General features: G+C 41.0%; 2 protein-coding genes across 8 annotated transcripts in view; one reads left to right on the top strand and one right to left on the bottom strand.

The window, feature by feature from the left end:
* Positions 1-5,563, top strand: part of asph (aspartate beta-hydroxylase) — a 40,888-nt gene extending 35,325 nt beyond the window's left edge. For all 7 annotated transcript variants that reach the window (XM_055228588.1, XM_055228590.1, XM_055228593.1 and 4 more), the window contains 3 exons: positions 786-1,554; positions 1,821-1,868; positions 2,870-5,563. In XM_055228588.1, coding sequence (XP_055084563.1) covers positions 786-1,554; positions 1,821-1,868; positions 2,870-2,877 — 825 coding nt within the window. In that variant the 3' untranslated portion in view covers positions 2,878-5,563. The remainder of the gene's footprint in view (positions 1-785; positions 1,555-1,820; positions 1,869-2,869) is intronic.
* Positions 5,564-8,432: 2,869 nt separating this feature from the next.
* Positions 8,433-21,257, bottom strand: part of LOC117385196 (phospholipid phosphatase-related protein type 4-like) — a 35,912-nt gene continuing 23,087 nt past the window's right edge. Inside the window, exons 7-11 of the mRNA XM_055228244.1 lie at positions 20,090-20,225; positions 19,311-19,536; positions 15,356-15,971; positions 14,524-14,677; positions 8,433-13,953 (exon numbers count right to left, since the gene is read on the bottom strand). Of these exons, the coding sequence (XP_055084219.1) occupies positions 12,776-13,953; positions 14,524-14,677; positions 15,356-15,971; positions 19,311-19,536; positions 20,090-20,225 (2,310 nt within the window). The 3' untranslated portion in view covers positions 8,433-12,775. The remainder of the gene's footprint in view (positions 13,954-14,523; positions 14,678-15,355; positions 15,972-19,310; positions 19,537-20,089; positions 20,226-21,257) is intronic.

Here is a 21,257-nt window from a genome sequence, read left to right as displayed (position 1 = left end):
GAGCTTCGGTGTTTGGCATTCACATACATTTTGGAGTTTAAGCCACAGTATGTATGTTTTTAGTGAAAAACAGACCAAAGAAAAAAACATGTTATTTTTCATTTAGGTTATGTTTATTCCTCTGAAAAAGTATGAAAATATACATCCTTACTGTGAGTGGGCTTGCATCTCCACAAACCTGACTCTTATTTGGCCTGGAGGAGAACCTCTACCTGCTCGTTTCTATGGAAATTTTGTTCCTTTGGCTATAATCGTCCACAGTATGGCATAAAATGTGTCTGTCTCTAGGGAGAATGTTCTGAAGTATGGTTTTTAACTTTTTATTTCCATGGAATCATGCAGGTGGTGTGCCACCTCCAGAAAGTTACATACTGTTCCTTAAAGCTGTAGGGACTGTTTTCCTTCTGTACCACTTTGTTTTGGCCATGGCATAACAGGCTTAATGGGCCCATATTACACTATTTTCTGACCTATGCTGTAATGTTATTTCCTCATCAAAAACATAGCTGGAGTTGTGTTTTGTTTCATTCAGAACCCTGAATATTTAGGCTGAGTTCTTCTCTCAAACTGAAAACGCTGTGTTCCGCCTTGTGATGTGCTGTGATAATACAGAAAAGGCTCTATACATCTTCAGTAGAATCATTTCAATCATTTCACTTGTTTTTTTTTGTTTTAGATTAATATTATTGGTGAATGTAATGATCCACGGGTGTCATAGATTATAACTACAGTATATAGCAGACTCAAGCACAAGATATTTTCTTTAAGATCTGTTTCAATTCCAGGCCGCTCCAGTAGAGGAGGAGCCAGCAGCAGAAGAGCCCGTAGCTGAGGAGGCTGAAGAACCAGCCTTGGACCAGATGGTGGAGGAGCTCACTCAACAGGTGGAAGCCGCCCTGGAGGAGGCTGCTGATGCTGCAGAGGTTGAGGAGGAAGAGGAGGCACCACCAGCAGAAGAAGAGGCTGTGGAGGAGGAACTAGCTGCAGAAGATGAAGTAGTAGAGGAGGAGGCCCCAGCTGTTGACGAGGAAGCAGTAGAAGAGGCTGTTGAAGATGTTCCAGAAGTAGAAGAAGAAGCTATGGAAGAGGAGGCCCCAGCTGATGAAGCACCTGCTGAGGAGGAGGTGCCTGAAGCTGAGGAACCTGCCGAGGAACCTGCCGAGGAACCTGCCGAGGAACCTGCCGAGGAACCTGCCGAGGAACCTGCCGAGGAACCTGTCGAGGAACCTGTCGAGGACCCTGTCGAGGAACCTGTTGAGGAACCTGCCGAGGAGCCAGTGGAGGAGCAAGTGGAGGAGCAAGTGGAGGAGCAAGTGGAGGAGCAAGCTGTTGAAGAAGAGGATGCCCCCTCAGAAGATGTAGCAGAAGATGAAGCTCCAGCAGAGGAGGTGGAGGAGGAAGCCCAAGACGTAGCACCAGAAGACACAGTAGAAGACACAGTAGAAGAAACAGCAGAAGAAGCAGTAGAAGAAGTATTAGAGGAAGTACAACAGGAAGAACAGGCTCCATCAGAAGAAGCTGTGGAGGAGGAGGTCACAGAGGAGACAGCCACAGGTGAGATATTTGCTAAATGAACCAAAACCCCCCCAAACCCTAATCTGAAAAAATCTGCACATACCTACCAACTGTGACACATGAATGGTTGGGTAGACCTGTTATGATCTAAGACTTAAATTGAAAAGCAGTAACACAGATTTACAACAACTATCTATTTTAGTGAATTAGATTACACTCCAGATGTTTCATCAGGAGCTTGGGCCAAAGTTCACTATGTCTAAATCTAGGGTCTAAAGTTTAGGTGTTTTGTTTTTTTATTACAGAAGCTGAGTTCAGTGAGACACAGGAACAGAGTGAGGACGAGCCCACAGGTACACACTACTCTGCTCACACACACACACACACACACACACACCTGTATACACTAATATATACTCTATACTGTAATGTACTACATATAAATTGCATATTGTAATGTACTACCATAAAGACAGGACTCACATAGAGCAGAGACAGTGTTAGCAGAGGGACATGAGAAGGCCATGTGTCTGACATGTGTGGTCCATAGTCCACCTGATAATAGTCCAGCTATACTTTGTCCTGTACAGAACACATTATCAGTCTGGGGTCTGTGTACACACTCACTCCTCATGGGGGAAAAGACAGCTGTGCTCAAATACTACAGATATACTCAGAATATGATAAGAAGGTTACACTGACTGCACCTGTATGTGTGTTTGAAATTGTTAATAACTTGTATAGCACATTACAAACTTGACAAACTTCTCAAATCTCTACAATGTTATTGTAGTGTTATTATTCATTCATGGTAACACAAAGCATAATAGGCAAAGTGGGTGAAGTGTCTTGCCCAAGGTCACAACAGAAGTATGCACATATGTAACCACTTGTGTCTCTAAGCGTTTTTTTCGCAGTACACAGTGTGCAGTACAGCATGCAGTATGTGACTTTCAGCAAAATAAATGGGTTTTTTTTTTTCATTTTGGATGTTTTTATTGAGCTGAAAAAATTGCATCCTTACTGTGAGCAGGCTTGCATCTCCGCAAACAGGACTTTTTTTTTTTTTTGTCCTGCAGAAGGGCCTCTTTCTTCTTGTCTCCATGGACATGATTATCTTTGATTACAATCTTCCACAGTTTGGCATAGAACTTATCTATCTCCATGGAGGGCCACTATAGTCTCCTCTATTAATGGGAACCACTGAATTGTTCCACCTCCAGAAAGTTACATACTGTACCTTTTAAATGTGAATTGAATACATAGTAGGCTTCATGTATACATAAAGTGTCTTCAAATGTGACGAAACATTTGAAACCATCTTTTAACATTGTTATTTTTCTGTCTGGTACAGAAACGTAGAAGCTGCAGCAGTTACCGTGGTGATGAAGCAGGGAGCCTCACTGAGCACGCTCAGAAAACCAGCGCATGTCTCCACCTGAGGACTGATACTGGCGTCATACCCCTCCCTTCTGTGTGAATGAATGAGTGAGTGGTGAATGGGTGAATTACACCTTCTTTTAAACCAGTGTTTCTGAAGTAGGCATTTCTCCTTCCTTAAACTTCTATAACCACTAAAGCCACCATATCCACACATACACTTTACACATCACATTCAGCCCAAACTCAAATCAACATTTCAGAAACACTGCTTTTATTTCCTTGTAGCCTAGATCACATGACAAAAGCATGTGACTAATAAATATTTGCCATTTTATGATAAATATGAAATTTTCTTACCAAGAATTTGAGACCAAAGTGCTGCTCCATTCAAAATGTGAGCAGAATTTATTCGAATATTAGCAAAAATTCAATCAGCCAGTTTAATCCTATATATTTTGTAGTCTCTATGCAAAACTCTTTACCACTCGGTGTGTGACGTGTGAATTAGCCATTAGCACGAATGCTAGTCTGAGTGTCTTTTTGAATGTTCCTTGTTTAGCGTTGACAAATCCCTTCCATCTGTGATACTCCCCCATTTTAACAACCTCTGTCTTTTTAGTTTTTTCATTTTATTGTAATTTTTACTTTTAACAATTTAACTAATGCTGTTAATTCTTACAACAATGGACTGTGAATTTAAATATGGCAAAACAAGGCAATTTTTAAGATTACACATTTTTTTAGGAACAGATTTTTTAGAGAACTGGCCTGTGCCACTTTTACACCAAAAATCTTTCTGTAGACACCACTACAAATTTTAGTTTTGCCTCTTTGAACATGTTGGCTAACTCCATGCAGGATAATTTCGCTAGCTACAATTCAAAATGGCCGAATGTTTTTGCGCTCACGTCATGTATTCAGCAATATGAATGATGTCTACAGTGCTACATCATGTTTTGGGTTTTTTTGCTGTTATTTAAAATTTACGAGGAGTAGCAGTATGGTGTCGTCTTGGTAAATTTTGAACAACAATTGCTTTTTTGTCTTGGTGTTCTGTCTTAGCTAATAGGCTGGAGTTTGGAGTGTTTTGCTTGGTCCCTTTATGTGTAATATCTTATGGAAGAATTAATGTTTGATAATTCACGTAGCGGGTGGTGTATGCCCTCAGACCTTTCTGAATAAAGGCCCAAGCAAGCGTTTATCTTATTTTGAAGGAGCAGGTTGTAAACATTCCTGACATTTTGATCATGTACAAATCGAAAATACAACTTGACTGTTGCTTAGAAACCGCTGCACAAACTTTGAAATAGGTTGAAAACTTTATTCTGTTTTGTGTAGTGTCTTGTGTTAGCAGCCATGTTTCTATTTCAGGCTATAAGATTATGGTTACATTTGAAACTCGGTGCATTTGCATTTCTTGCTCTGGAAGTAAAATTCAAATAGATTTTTTTTTTGTGTGTGTGTGTGAAATATTTTAGATGAATAGAAGCTTACTACTACAGTTTTATTCAGTGTATTTTTTTTTCTATTTTTGAAACTTGAACATTCTGAACACTGTATATTAAATTTTGTTGTTTATAATGTTTCAGAAATGGGAAAAAAAATATTGAATAACATTTTGTGTGTGAGTTAACCTATACCTCATCAGCTTTATGGGGTTGTTATATGATGGTGTCACTTCTGGGTCCAACTATGAATTTCACAGTTGATTTCAAGCTTTGTTTTTGAAAAAGAGACCATTAAAATTTGTGGTTAAAGATACACTTTTGAAAAGTATCAGATATCTAAATAATCTAGCAGTGTGTATTTCACTAACTGTCTGTCAGCGCTGACGCTAATCTCTTACCTCAATCTTGTGCACTTGCTGTCACTCACCTTGTTATTGTTAAACATCTATAGTCCCTTTTTAAAGTGAGATGTGTTGTTGCTTAAAAAAAAAAAGTTTGAAATGTCCATCATGGAAGTGGCATCACACTTAACAACCCTTTAGGCTATCCTTTATATTTTTCAAAGAGTTTATAGAAAAAATACATTTGATAATTTTATGAATAATTTTACTTCTGGGGAAAGTAGTGCTTTGACATTACTGTCAGATTACTCAATGTGACCAAAAACCATTTAGAAATATATAATGGTTTTGTTTTTGTTTTAGCCTTGGCCTGGTGGAGACATGGCTTCCAAACCTACCAGCTTGTTTGATGACACATTCCAGTTTCGTAGGATGTTGTATTATCTTCTGTTTTTCTACTCTCCAACTCTTTGTATGTCAATGTGTGATCTGTACCACCTTTTTAACTCTGGACACCTTTACCGAGAGAGAACTTCTAGATTTTTAAACGTTTTTAAAAAAGGACTTTGGGGACGGACCGGGAACTTGCAGGAATTTTTTTGATTTTTACAAAGCCATAAGCTGTACGATTGACAGCTGTGGAATTTGAATCGTGACATGAGGAACAAAAAGGCTATGACGGAGATGTTGGTTTTTTCCGGGTTAATTGTGCTCCGATTTTTGTCTGTCAGGCTCATCTCCGTCACAGCCCTTTTCTGCAGAGGGTGGCAGACTAAACCGGGGAGTAAATTATTTGAAGTGATGATGACAATGATGGCTTGTAAAGTGCAGTTCGTTGTGAAGCTGCCAATAAAGTTTGGGACAAAATGATTCTGACTTCTTTCTGTCATTTCTCTGTTGTACATATAGTGATCAATGAGACCCCTTTGTGTTTTAAAAGTCTATACATTTAGTTTAGTTTCATTTTCCTTATTCCACAGGGTTGTAGATGGTAGTCCAGTACATGGAGTTTTTCCACCCTCTGCTGGTGTAAGTAAATCCTCATAGAATCAAAATGCTAAGGGAAACAAAAGTACTACAAAAGTTGGACATTACAAGAACTGTACGTACCCTATGCTTTTACAGTTTATAGTTTTACAGAAGGTTCTACAGCCTGGGTTACCAGTGCCTTAACCTGCAGATAGAGGACGCATACGTATTTATTTTTTCATTCTCGGAATACTGTATAACCTACTGCACCAGCACTGATTAATGATTGGCTGCAAGTGCTGGGGTTTAAGTAGTGCTGATTCAGATCAGAGTCTTTTTAGGTTTAAACCAACTGTATTTCAGCACTGATACTGACTGACTGGTAATGTTTAAACTTAAAATGTTACATACTTTCCCTTCAAGGTAAACGTTTACATTGTTTTAAAAGAACATAACACTCACAACAACACAATGTAATGCATAAATTACCACTGGGGGAAATGGTTTATCAGTGGTGACTTCCATAAAGCTGTTCCCATTAGAGGGTTTAATGAACTTAATGAAAAAGATGACAGAGATAACAGTGTATAAGAGATTATGATGTATGAAATACAACCACCTGGGGGCACCAAAAAATTTTAACCTGTTAAATTGAGTCTAGTCTGAAGCTAATTATGCATAAAATAATTCATAAATATTGGCTCTAAACAAATTACATGCTGCATTACAATGATGCCCCTTTTCACCTTTTCCACAGTAAAACTGTCCAGCCTATCCTCTCTCACCGCTCTCTCCACTGTGATTGGCTGCTGTATGTGTGGTTTCCATAACAACGCTCCCCACCGTCCAATCAACTCTGTGTCTGCATCAGTTCTAGTAAACATCCTCACATGAGTGTCTATAAATAAAAACACTAAACGGGGTACACATGTGCAGACTACATTACCCACAATTCCTTGCTCTATCACCATGGAAACTGGAAAACAGGATAGAAAGAAAAGAAAAGGAGATGTGTTTACAAGCCTTTTTCTCTATATATACAATTTCTCTATATATACCATAACTGTATTCTTTTGTATGAGTGTAACATTATTGTGGCTTATAGTATTTGAAATTCCAAGCGCACTTTAATGCCTCTCCTGTTGTATCCATGCAGGGTATTTATAGAAGTCTAATTCCTACTATTAAGGCTCACAGTGAGAGCTGTCTCTTCAGATAATAAGAGATGTACCAGAACATGTGCGGCTCGCTCAGTGCAAGTGCAATCGCCAAAGCTATCAAGTTCAAATGGCCAGCGTCCCCTGCATTTTGCCCATCCTTCATTGGCACTGGGTTAAACGTGTCAGGTGTAGTGGGTGAGCCTTCTCCAGATTTTCATTGTCAATGTTCAATTTTTCTATAGGCACACAAAGCACTTTACATTAAGGAACCACTCACACATTTATATATCAGTATACGCAGACCCAGTGTATGCAGAAACACTGCACAGACAGTGATGCATTCATCTGTGGGAGTTGGAATTGCACCACCAACCTGTGGGCCAGAGGATCTGACTGCTTAACCAGTGATGTTTATAATAAGAGCAAGATTCAAACTGATTCAAACCTTCAGATCAGTGGACAAACACTCAGCAGCTGTGATTCTCAAATGCAATGGTAAATGTAGGTTTGATGACATGTAAAATTTCTATTAATCAAACGCTAGACATAAGGCTACTTAATCTTTTTGTGAGTAGCCTACTTTTTGTGTTTGCGAATACCAACAGTAGTAAATCTCGTCACAACTGATAAGCTCAGTTGGGTTTTTTTTTTTTTTTTTTTTTTGTTAAATCCAGTTGCATAAAGCGTTTCCCTCTGCTTTGTCTTCAAACACAAAAAAGTCCTTATTACTGCTAAAATGAGTCAATACTCGCTTATGTACATTTATTGTCATCAATATTACAAATAGTATATTTGTTTTTGATTGATGTGGACACTTTTTGTCCATACAATACTGTCCTGTCATAGATCAAATCCACCAGTAGACTTGAGGCAAACAGATTAGATGAGTTGATAACCTCAGTTACGATGCAAATTTATCCTACTGCTGCTGGTCTACAGACTGGGACACTGCTGCTAGGCACTAGCTATAGGGCAAATAGAGAATAATGCCATCTGTTGGGTGTCAGAACTGCACTTCGTTGGAGTACGTGCAGCACTGAAACGTGGCCTCGAAGTTACCTGATCTGAAGCAGAGCTCATATCACTTCAAATGATCAAAGCCTGCGTTGATCAGTGGCATAACATCAGTGTCCATCTCGCAACAACACAAATGTTGGAAAAGCTCCCTGTAAATGTGTTGTATCAAACCCATGGTCCATCCTGCTGCACTGTGGCTGTTCACAGTCTGTAGGCACCCTCAGCAGGTCACCTTTAGTCCTGTTTCCACCAGCCCTACTCGGTCCTACTCTACTCAGCCTGGATGTGTTTCTATTACTCTGTAGAATCTGGTACCGTAGGCATGGAAACGGCCAACAATAAATCAATGTCCATGGAAACTCTGTGGTAACCATGGATTCTGCCTCGTACCAATCAAAAACTGTTAAAACACTTTAGTACCTGCTCGGCCTGGCTAGACTCTGGGCTCAGTACGAACTAAAAAAGTACCTGGTACCGGTCAAGAAGGGCTGGTAGAAACACTTCAACTCAGGGTAAAGCAGGGCTGGTAGACAGATGCCAGAACCGCAACTGCTTCCAGGTTACTCCTCTGTGAATAAGTACAGAAATATATAGTTTACATAGTATGATCTTTAATATTTTGACCTTCAAGAATATCCATTTAAACAGTTCAATAGTTGTTCAATGTAAAACAATGGCTTATTTCAAATTACAGTGATTATGGGACATTTCTTTGACAAATTCCCCAACGATCTATCCAAGTATTTCTACAAAATTCTCAACATGTTAAAAAGAACAAAAAACATTTTGGCAAAGGTCAGGCTTGTTTTCAAAGCAACACAACTAATAAGCTTTCCATTTAATAATAGTTGCATAAGCAAATAAATATATATTCTACTGCCATGCCAATAAAAAGAGTACAATGCTCATTTACAAAGTGCATCCACAACATTTATGAAACCTGTCAGGTGGAAAGGACACTCGTCTGGAGTTTTTAATAATATATATATGTGCTTTCAGCTAACACACTGATTAGACTCCTACATTCATTCAAACAAATGCTTTAGCGTTAGCATTAGCATTACTTAGGGAAATAGGTAAAAACAATGGAGGCCGTTTCTGCTGTCTTCAGCTGTCTATGGTCACATTTACTAGGTAATAGAGAATAACAGAGATAAAGTTATTCTGGGCTGTTGCATTTGTCATTGCCCAATTTGGCACCATTTAATTAAACTCCTTTGACTCTTTTGAACATGTTATTATATGTTCTGTCTGCTGCAGTCACACATAACTAATCTTAAATGTATTTTTATGAAAGATCAAAAAATTGAAACCATTATCATCAAAGCTGGCTGTAACGTTTTATACAGTTTAAATACATAATGTTCACAGACTTTGAGCAAGTATTTATCAGTAAAGCAGTTTATATTCCAAGGATAAATTTGATCAAATGAATCTCGCATATGAGGTTTGTCCAAAGTACTGTTACCACAGGAACTTCAGCATATCTGGCCATGCACAGTTTGAAAAATTGTGCCAAATCGGGTAAGGTTCTAACTCAGGCAATGACAGCATTGTGTTTACGGTGTAGGCTAAAAATGGCTAAAGCTAATAGGCTTTTGAAAAGTGCCTTGAGGTGCAGCGGAATGACTGACTACAGAGTGTTGGTCATTATAGTTGTCTCAGTTTTGGATGAAATATGTTTTTTTCATAACATGAGTGATAAGATGAGTTTCACTGAGTGGATTTTTGCTGTGAGAACCAACATAAATAGATCCACTTTAGTTAGGTGAAGCTAAAGCTAACGTCCCATAGCTGTGATTGTCACAGCACATGGAGCATTAGGCCTATTTCCATCAAGATAATATCAGTTTTGTCCAGGATAAATAAAACACTTCTCTTACTGTGTGATACTAACCTGATATAAATACGACTGTATAATATTAATATAAAACATGATACTGACTTTGATCTTGAAAATGTGATATAATAGAAGACATTCTTTTATGCACTGACTATACATAGTTTCATTAAACGTTTATTCTCTCAGGCTAATGGATTATGTTTCTAATAATAAAATATGATTCATATGATTTCCACCTGCAGCAAAATAAACAAAAGCGCTGCAGAAAGATCTGCTTATAAAACCTGCAAGAAGCCCAAATGCTCCGCTCTCTTCACTATAAAACATGGCACAGACCACACTGGTAAATACATCTGGTACAATCAGCCAGCTAAGGTATAGAAAAAACAGAATAACACTGTATATATCATTTACACAAGTCCATTGCAGTGCTCCAGGCACAGCCACCTGACCCATGGCACAAATATATGATCATGTACACATATATGTACATGTACAAATGTATGATATGTATATGTTGCAATTCTCATGGACATGTTGGATACAAAATGTGCTTCTCTCCTCCCTGTCCTTGTGCTTTCTACTGCTCACTTCTGCTCTCACTCTGTCTCTGTCTCCTTCTCTTTTCCTCTGTCTCTCTCTTTCTGCCCCCTCTCTCTTGTGGCACAGTGGTATGAGCATGTAAACACGGTACTATGGCAGCTCTAGGACACAGTGGAAAATAGACAGTATACAGAAGTATACAATAAGAACACATCCAGCTAACCCACATTTGATCTGGGGAGCAAAAATATGAACCCATATACTGAGTATTAAAAAATTACAAAATAATCATCCCATGCAAACAATTCAAATTTGTAACTTTGGGCAGAAATACATTGGTATACTATTAGTTTAAATGATTTATCTCAAATAAAATATGCCATGTATGTAGTAATATACCTATTATTTATTTACCAAAATATAATTGGTAATTTCAATTCTCTCTAAGTAAAAACAGAACACTCCTGGGTTTGGTCATTGGTCCACTCAATGCTCAGTGACAGGACAGACGAATGCCTCATAATCCAACATCACAACCAAGGCTTGCCTCACAGCCATACCATGGGTAATCTGCCTGTCAGTCACGCCCAAGTCCGGGGAGATAGACTTGACCCCAGACAATATGTCTTTAGAGGCTCTGTACCTGATTTTTTCCATCTATTTCAGCAAAATATGTTATGCCCCAGTACAAATATACTGTATAAGCAGATCTTGAGGTCAAAATGAATCTGCTGTGTACCATCCTCATCTCATTATGAAGTGTTTTATTGTCTAAGAATGAGAAAGGACTCGTTAGCATGCCAATTGATGTTAGCTTTACCACTCTGGCCTCTGAAAGCTGTGAAAAACACTTATAAGCTCATGGCTAGGATTCTCAGAATGCATAAGGTGAGGAATAACTTGGGACCACTGCAAATTAACTTGTTCTTTTTTCAGTTTCAATACAGCACAAATCAGGTACAACACCTTTAAGCCTAAATATGAGATCAGCCAGACCAGTGACCAAACCTGTTCTCTTCAGCCTGTGACACCATAGACTGTATATATAAATGGACATAGCTAACCTGCTAGCTACACATAGGAAGTGGGCCTGGGCACCAAGTGATTCCTTTGAGATCTAGTTCCAATTGACTTTTGATAAATTATCTCCCCTCTCTCTAACTGTCAAACCTTCAACAAATGTGTTTGATCTGTAGTTAATCTGCTTATTGATTTATGGACAAAATTGTGAAATACAAACAGGTGCCTTCTTGTCCTGAGGTCCCTGCCAAATAAGCTGTGCGAGCGGGAAGGGGTGATTACTTTCAACAACTTCACCCTTGTTTGGCTCTTTGATTGTACACCCATAGTTCTAAGTATGGGCCCTGGTTACAGAACAGCTAGCTAGCCTCATTTGGATTTATTTAGCTGCAACCGAAAACTCCCTCAGTCCACGTCTTTATACAGTCTATGTGTGACACGTGTTTTACTTTACACTGGTACACTTAAAACACAGCCTCTCCTCCTCCTTTATTAAAGAAGCATGAAGCAAATCAAAGCCCTGCATTTGCACACGGCACAATAAGATAATAAACTATAACTGCACATCAGTGGACACAGCTAAGCCCTGTAATAGTCTGACATAAGCACGACAGCACACATAGTCCAGAGATGTACAGTTTTACAGTCCACATACTTAAGTTAGTCTTGGCTCTTGACTTTTAGTTTGAGCCCATATTTGTTTTTAAGACAGATTTTGAAACCGCAGATCATTTTTGGGATAGGACAAAACTCCATTGTAAAGCAAGGCATATAAAAATTCAGCTGACTTAAGAGTGGTCCCGTACACTAAATGCTTTAACCAATCCCGTTTCGTTTCTCCTTGTATGCCGAGAAAATGTTAGTCAATCGCTGGAGTTCATTAGACCAAAAACAAGTTGTAATCCCATGGCACAGTGAAAAGTACACATTAATGAGTACAAGTCTTGATTAGTCCAGGTAATACAAATATGTCTGTGATCACATGACCCTGTAGTCACCGAGCACGAGTCGAACCATTCTTCGATCATAACCAGAACCGAAGGCACTTTAGAGGCCATATATCTGCCAGGGTCCAAGTGGTTTGAGAGCCCCCTGGTGGTGCTTAAGTATAACCCAATCCTGTCCATCTAGGAACAGTCATTTAAGTGCTTTCTAGGGTTAACTAAAGAGGACACTGTCCCCTTCTGGATGATAATTTTACATTTATCTTGACGACTTTTGAGCATCATTTATTGCTATCAATACTCCACACTTTTTTCAGCTTTTTAGGTAGTAACCAGCTAGCAACCGAATCGGAGGCTCAAATGTACATTCAAACAGGTCTTTCTTGGTGCGTTATTTGGAGTGAACAATTTCACTTGGTTTACTGATGAAGGTGTCCTGTAATTCGTAAGATTTTGTAAAGGAGTTTTCCCAACAACACAGAAGAGCTAACAGGTTGTATCCAGCTAACCAGGCATATCACAGAGTTAGCTAAACAGCACTTCCCTTTACTAGCGGAGCCTTCAACCTCACTGTGTCAATCACTGGACTATGTTACTCCTTATAGGCCAGTCCCAGAGTGGGGGGCGGGGTGTGGGTCAAGATGGGTCGAGGCAGAGTTGGGGGTGGAGTTGGACCTGGCCTCTGGAACATGCCTTGGAGTTGACGGTTAACTAGAGCGTGGTGGCTGGTGCTCTCTTGGAAATTCCTTAAATTTTCCTGGAAGCGAACACTGCTCTCCCTCTCCAGCTGGTTGTTTTCCTCCGGGATCCTATGATTAGGATGGAGATCGGGTGTGGGCCCTCTTTCCGGCTGACCGCTGCTGCCGTTGTCTCTGTTCAGGGTGGATTCGCGGCTCGATGATGCCACGGACTGACTGTCGGAGCCTCCATCGCTGCTTGCGGCCGTTCCTTCCACGGGGGTGACTCTGATGGTAGTGACCGCTTGAGGGTGGGGATGGAAGGGTGGGGCGAAGGCTGCAGGGGGTGGAATCGGGGTGTTGGGGTTGGGCGAGCTTGGGGGAAAGCTCATGTGAGCGTTGTTGGAAGGATTGTTCGGTGGGAAAACTGGATGTGGAAAATTATTATGGCTGTTGTTGGGATGCTGGAAACTATTTGTGCTGGCAACATTTTGGAAATGGTTGGGATTGTTGGAATGCTGGAAGTTGTTGGGGTTATTCTGGTGGTGGAAATTGTTGGGGTTGTTGCTATGCTGAAAGGAGTTGGGGTTATTTTGATGGTGGTAGCTGTTTGGGTTATTCTGATGGTGAAAATTGTTGGGATTGTTGCTATGGTGATACGCATTCGGATTGTTTTGGAAATGATTGGCAGTTTGGTGCTGGAAAGTACTGGGGTTGTTCTGGGGCTGGTAGTTGGGATTGTTCTGATGTTGGTAATTGGGATTGTTGTTTGGGTGCAGCGGGTGTAATGGGTGCATAACGTGCGGGTGGTTCTGGTAAGCCCCTCCACCGCTCTCTGGCCCTGACTCCACCTCTATCTCATTGCCAATGACGCTGCGGCGGCCGTCTGGCGGGCCGGGGTCGCAGCTCTCTCCATGGCGGCCAAGCTCGTTCAGGTTGAAGGCAGACTGACGCAGGGAGGGACGCTGCTCTGGAGGCTTCCAACGCCACGAGCCGCTGCCATCCGTGCTCGGGGGCTTCACCACAGGCTTGTTGGACTTGGACTCTGGGTGGGCCTCCACACGAACAATACTGCCGGTTCTTTCCAAACCACCTGCAATAGCATAAAGGAAGCCTGTTAGTGGAAGCTGTAGCAGTTAGTAGTCCCAAATTTGGATAATTTGCAGCAATATTTCTGCTACAGTAGGATTAGTGTTACATTAGAAAGACTGGCTTAGATTAGGTGTAACTCTGTGCAGACAATGAATTGTGAATTTTTATCACAGCTATTACATGCTAACAAAAAAATGTAGATTAGTTTGTCATAACAACAATGTAATTGCAGCAATATCACTCAAAGTACTACCGCCTGTGATTAAATAAATGCTCTAACAATTTTTTGCAAAACCAATGCTTAAAACCAGTGTAAGGCTGTTCAGTATGACAAAAATAATAAATGTATTGTGTCCTATTAAAAACAAGTTAAAAAGAAATTTCTGCTACAAACTGCATGCTTTTGCTGACAGAGGTTTGGTGGTAAACTGATCATTGATAATTAGAGATGACTGGATCTCAAGCAGAAATTAAAATGTTTTTTATTGCACAAGCCTAGTCCTAGTAGTAAATAATTATTTTCATGGTTCATTTATTTGTAAATTAATTTAGTGGGACATGTGTTACATACCTCCTCCAACCACTCCAGTGGTAGAGGCAGGTGGGGAGGGGTCCTGGTCAGTCAGGGCTCGGTAGCGGATAGAGCCAGTGCAGCTGAGACTGCTGCCCCCGTCCTCAGAGCGAGGGGAGTGAAGGAGACCCTGCTGCTTAGACAGGGATATCACCTGGAACACAAGTATGCATTCTCAGGAAGACAGAGCACTACAGGTATCAAACCATATCTATCATACTGCTAAGATTCTTTTCTCTTACAAAAGTAGACTTGCTTTAATTGTAAGTGTGTTATACTGTATGCCTGAATCTTTCTAAATCAAGAAAACATGTTAGCTATCAATTTAGCACAACAAAGAAAGAGGTCATACAAATAACTTTAACACAAATGAAGTCAGCATAAATGTCACTACTACCTGGACCTTGTAATGAGACCTCCTGTGAAAGCTCAAAACCTCCAGAATTCACTCACTGAGCTGCAGAGGCTGCACTAGCACTGATTAATGGTTGGCTGCAGGTGCTGAGGTTTAGGTAGTGAGGATTCAGATCAGAGAGAGCTCTTTTAAATTTAAATTTTTTTGCATGTTTCTCTCCGTGTCTGGATGGGTTTCCTCCGGGTACTCCGGTTTCCCCCATCAACCAAAACATGAATGCCCTTCGAGACAACTGTTGTTGTGATTTTGGGCGTTACAAAAATAAAATGAACTGAATTGAATTATCAGTGTGATCACAATTAAACTATATTTAATCTGAACATGTTTACCCCATGTACTTGGGGACACTGATGGGTCATGTTTATGAAATTACTCACAGTTTCTTTAAGAACAAGGGCACGTGAGTGGGTCCTATACCTGCATGAGTCTCGGCTGCCCCCCGGCACTGAGCGGACGACAGGGCAGAGTGGTCTTCTCTGCTACGCGGAGCCACTTCTCCCTGACTGAGCCCCCTCCATCCATCATGCTGTCCTCCGACTCACTCTCCTGGTCCTTACTGTTGGAGTTGTCCTCCTCTGGGATGTGCACCAGCTGTGACGAGCCGGGTCGTGATTGGATGGACACCCTGGCTCCTCCTCCCATGCCTGCACCTCCATTGTGGCTGTGGTGATTGTGATTGGTCATCGGGACCGAGCTGGCCGCTAGCTTCATGTACTGCGCGGGTATGTGGGCCCCGGCGCGCAGCTCTGCCTCCTGACTGCTCATGGCTGGGAGGTGGGTCATAGCACGCAGCTCTGCCTCCAGGCCCATGGGGGAGGGCTCAGAGACGCAGCGCATCTCCTGGCTCCTCTGTGGACTGGAGCAAGGAGCCGGTCTGATCCCATCCATCACCTGCAGGGAGAGCTTGCGGTTGTCGTTCTTGTTCTTCCACTGGCTGAGCAGCTGCTTGGACCGTGTGGAGTCCATGGAGGCGTGGATGGAGGCGTGACGCCGAGGAACACGGCCCTCCTCTACCGACGAGCCCCCATGAGATCTGACAAGAAACACAATATATATTTAAATGTATTATGCAAAGATGATTTTTTTTTTTTTTTTAACCATGTTACAACATTCTTCCTACATCAAAAACATGCCTGAAGAGGTTTTATGTCATCCATGCATGTTTGAGCATTTTCACTTTGTCAGAGATTATTGATAATTTCCTACTTTGCCTGGCTCTTTCAGGCATTCTATAGTTACCGATTCAGCCCTAGGGCTGTAGTCAACTAAAGAAATTCTTGGTCGACTAAAGACATGTCCTGCTGAATGATTAATCGACTAAAAAGAGGGCGCGGCAAAAGCTCAAAAAACTATTAGGTAGCTTTCTGTATCTGACCCAAACTGCACTCAAAAGACTACACCTGTATGGGAGTCCATGCAAAGCAAATATTTATGCAGAAAAAAGTACTAGGAAACAATGTATTTATATAAAGACAGATTAAACTTGCGAATCATAAGTTTAATCTGCCTTTTTACTTATAAATAACAAAAAAAAAAAAAAAAAAAAAACTAATTAACTCACAAATAACACAATTAACAGTTAACACACTCCATTAATTCCAGCTAAATCAGTTCTTTATCGTCAGATTGTGTTACTTGAGTAACAGAGCTTCAGACAGAGCAGTGCCTCTAGGTAGCATCACACCCCCAGAGAATGTTGATGACATCAGCTGCAAAGTATCAATACATATTTTGTTCAAAGAAACCGTTGACCAATTAATCACCCAAAAAACTACAGGCACAGTCCTCCTAGGCTCTAGAGTTTTGTTCTATTTTATTTTCATTTTTTTGCTCCTGTATCTGTTTTACTCTTACTTACAAAATGAAATGTTTTAGTTCTTTCACGACTGATATTATTCCACCATGAAATGAATTGGATGAGACACAGTTTTGACGCTCATGCTGAGAATGCCCTGTGCTTGTTTGTTCCTGGGCTGATCTGCAGAGGAGCGGGGCCCGTCAGACTGACGGACACAGTACATCCTTCACGTCAGCTGTTTTCACCTCTCCCACACACTTTTAGCTCAGACACATCTCAAAGGGACACACACACACACACACACACACAAATACTGTTCTGAGACTCTGTTCTGAGACTGCCTGGGACAATAGCTAACATTCACATTAGACTGAAGCTCTATGGGGGATGAGGAGATGCGCTGTCATGGCCGCTATATCAGGACTTTGATGAAGAGGGATTAGGATCAGCATTGACATGTAAAAGGCTCTCGCCAGAACTGTCAGAGAGACAAAGGGGCAGTATTCACTCAGATGAAGCCTGTTTAAAAGACATATGATACGTGATGCGATCTGAGGCGGTAATCATATAACTAGGGAAGTGGCTTTTAATCACAGCTTTTGTCTGGCAGGCTGCATGCATAAATATGTGAGTCCTCAGGCACAAAGCAGCAGAGAAATAAGAAAAATCTAATATATTTCAGTGTTTACAAAAAAAAAAATAACCTTACATAAATAGGCAGTAAAACTCTACTTTCTGGAGCTTTCTACCATGTTATAATGTTGTTCCCTCATCAAAAACATGCCTAAAGAGATTATGGATGTCATAAATGCATGTTTGAGTAATTCTGCGATCTTTCCAGGGGATGAATATAGCATTTTCAAAACAATAAAAGCTAACATGGTGATCTAAATGTGTTATGTGTAAGCAATTAATACCCCATAGTAGTAAAATACCCCCAAAGATCTGGAGAACAAGTACAGTCGTGTCATGTTGTTAGAATGATGAAACCCTTTACCAAATCAGATGTGGTTGATTTGGCTTACTTATACAGTATGTAGTTGGTACATTGGCCGCACCTTTATAAACTACGTCTCTGTTTCCAATAATGCATATTAGGTGTTGGAGTTCCCTCTGTTGTCAACAATGGAAATGAACAATGGGAAAATAAACCAATAAAGCCCTCAGGCAATGTGAATAGTATAATACTATAAGATAATTGAGCTATGCATTTGTTATGTGTTTTACCTGTGACAACAATCTGGGCAAAATACAAATTTTGAGTGTTAAGAAAAGATGAAGCAAAATACAATTTCAGGTATGTTTTTGAGGAGGGGACAACAATATAACATAGTTAGAAGTCAATTTTGCAAACAGTCTGTATTCTTTAATAACCATTTTAACACATGTAAATATTTCAGATGATAGCTGTGGTTGGTATGTTGATTATACCAAGGGCAGAGTGCAGTTGTTGGGTTAGTCTTGGGTCAATGGGGTTGGTGTGTTGACAATACTTGAACAGACTGTTAAGTTTGATTTACATGTGGTTGTTATGTCAGGTTGCCTATACCTGTGCTGCTTCTGGGTTTTACAGATAGGATGTGATGGATATGCTGGTTGTAACTTCACAGCAAACATTCAAAGATTAAAAAGGCATTTTTGGGCCCAGTGTGCTATGCCTAGGCAAAGTGTTACCTAAGGGTTATGTGAAGATTAGTCAGATGAATAGTTAGATTTTCAGAGCTGTAACCATGTTACAGTTGTTTCTCTTCTCATTTACCTTCTCAAAGTTGTATTTGAAGTGATTTGTGCTTGTTTGAGCAATCTTTAATCGCTTATTCTCAAGACGCCATATTGCTGATCAGCCCACAGATTATGACTATATAACAGATACAAGCACAATATGTCTTCTTTAAGAGTTATGACAAAGGGTTGTGTGTCATACCTGGGCAGGGTGCTGCTGTGGGGTTAGATGTGGTTAGCGTCAATGTGGCTGGTTTGTTAGTTTTAACTTGTACTTAGGCATAGTGTTACTTTAGGGTTATGCAGTACAATTAGATGTGGTTAGTTTGTTGTAATACCAGGGCAGGTGCTGCTGATGGGTTAGATGTGGTTTGGGTAAGTTGTAGTTGGTATATTGGTTGGACCTTGGTATGGTGTTACGGTAGTGTAAGATGAGGATAGGGTGGATGTGGTTGGTTTGTTGGCAGGGTGTTACTGTAGGGTTTGGGTACATGTGGTGGGTTTGTCATACCTGGGCAGGGTGCTGCTGTAGGGTTATGTGGTTGGTATGTTACCCTGTTGGAGAATGTGGTTAGGGCAAATGCAGTCACTTTGTTGGTTGTACTACTTATGCGGTGTTACTTTAGGGTTAGATGTGGTTAGGGTTGATGCAGTGAGTTTTTGTCATACCTGTGCAGGGTGCTTCTGTTGGGTTATGTGGTTAGGATACATGTGATCGGTTGGTGGGTTGTACCAGGGCAGGGTGCTGCATGTGGTTAGGGTGGATGCAGTGAGTTTGGAGGTCATAGCTGGGCAGGGTGCTATTTGTTGGGTTATGTGGTTAGGGTGGAAGTGGTTGTTTTTTAGTTGTACCTGGGAAGGGTGCTGCTGTTAAACGTGCTCATGTTGTCCCGGTTGCCGAGGGGACTCGGGGGAGAGATGACCTCCACCTCAGCGCTGGCCCTCTTCATGTTCATGGAGGGCTCCCGGTACGAGGCGCTACGGGTCAGGATGGGCAGCTCCGAGTTGGGAATCAGAGTGTGAGAAGAGGTCCGGGTGATGATGGGCTCTGTTTGGCTGGGAACTAGAGTGTGGTGGACTAACACAAGACAAAAGGAAAAGTGCTATAGCCTATATAGCAAAATAGTGAAATTGTGCATTCAATCAATCAAATATTTGTCCCTTTGTGGATTTTTAAAGGCCAAATTGATCATTATAGAAACTATTACAACAAACAACCACAAAAGGTAAACAAGGGGCACTTCATAACTTTTGAAGTGGAAGTTATGCCACCCTGTTGTCTCCATGGAAATGTTGACAACCTCACTCACAGTAACAAAAACATAGCATAGAATATGTAGAAGATAAGTGTAATGCCATATTGAGTCACATTCCAGGCAAAGCAATAACCAGTTAATCCTCTTGAAATGTTACACAGTGCACGTGCTGCTATTCAAGCAAGTTTTAAGTCATAGATTTTTCTATGGTTCCACTATTACCACACCTCCTGTAATATATCAAGACTGTAACCATGTGGCATTGTCTGTTCTAACACTGGCAATATGTCTTTCCTATATATATGTCTTTGGTGTATGTCTGTTATATACCTATACAGTACCATTGATAAACATTTAACATGTTCAACGTGTTACCCGGGTGACTGTTGCTCATAGCTGATTGGCTGACGTTGGGCAGAGAGGAGAGGGGGGGCTCTCTCAGAGTGGGCAGAGAAGGGCGACTTCTGGAGCGGTCCTGGCTGGGCTGGAAGTTCCCCACTGCATACACCCCCTGCAGAAGACAGATAGAAAACAGTGCAATCCAGTGCATCCAGATGAACTCATTCACTACTACTACCTTACTACCCACTACTGCTATCCCTACTACACCTACTACTTACTTCTACTACCCTACTACCCACTACCACTACCCCTATTACACCTACTACTACTACCCCTACTACACCCACAACTTCTACCCATTACTACTACCCCTACTACACCCACAACCCGTTACTTTTACAACTTTTACCCATTACTACTACCCCTACTACACCCACAACCCGTTACTTTTACAACTTTTACCCATTACTACTACCCCTACTACACCTACTACCCCTACTACACCCACTATCCACTACACCCACTAACCACTACTATCCCTAATACACCTACTATCCACAACTACTACCATTACTACTGTAATGAATACCCCCACTACTACTACTACTACTTACATTACACATATTAGCCAAACTAACTTCCTAAAATTAAAATGACTTCACATTGTTTTTGTCAAACAGCTCTCTTAATGCTTTGTGTAATTTGCCTTGGAGTATAATCCTGTGTGTGTCATCAGTCTACAGTACATCCCAGTAGGTCTGTATGTTTGTGCTATGAGATGCTCTTGGAGACATGGTACCCGGGCTGGAGTGGGCAGCAGCTCCCTTCCTCGCTCCTCTCTCTCTCTCTCTCTCTCTCTCTCTCTCGCTCCCTTCTTCCCTCTCTCCCTCTCTCTTCCCCCTGCCTAGAGTCCTGTAGTCCTAACAGTCCTGTAGTCATGTGTATTAGATAGGAGTATATTTGAGTGTGTGTGGGCTGGGGTGAGTGGAGTGGGAGGATATACACACATTTTGAGACTAAAGAGGAAACTCTGCCTCCTTCATGTACTCACTCAGGCACTATAAGATCCACCAATCTGTTTTCATGCTAACATCTGAGAACCAAAGCACTTTTTTATTGTCACGCAAGCACATTTGGTAAGGTTCCTAACAAAACACAATTTATAATAAGTTTATGATGAAAGTTTGTAAGCTGATGAATA

This window comes from Periophthalmus magnuspinnatus, chromosome 17 (assembly GCF_009829125.3).
Source record: "Periophthalmus magnuspinnatus isolate fPerMag1 chromosome 17, fPerMag1.2.pri, whole genome shotgun sequence".
In the NCBI taxonomy this organism is placed as follows: domain Eukaryota; kingdom Metazoa; phylum Chordata; class Actinopteri; order Gobiiformes; family Gobiidae; genus Periophthalmus; species Periophthalmus magnuspinnatus.
Note: the sequence above shows the minus strand (reverse complement) of the source record. Positions and strands in the feature narration are given on the sequence as shown.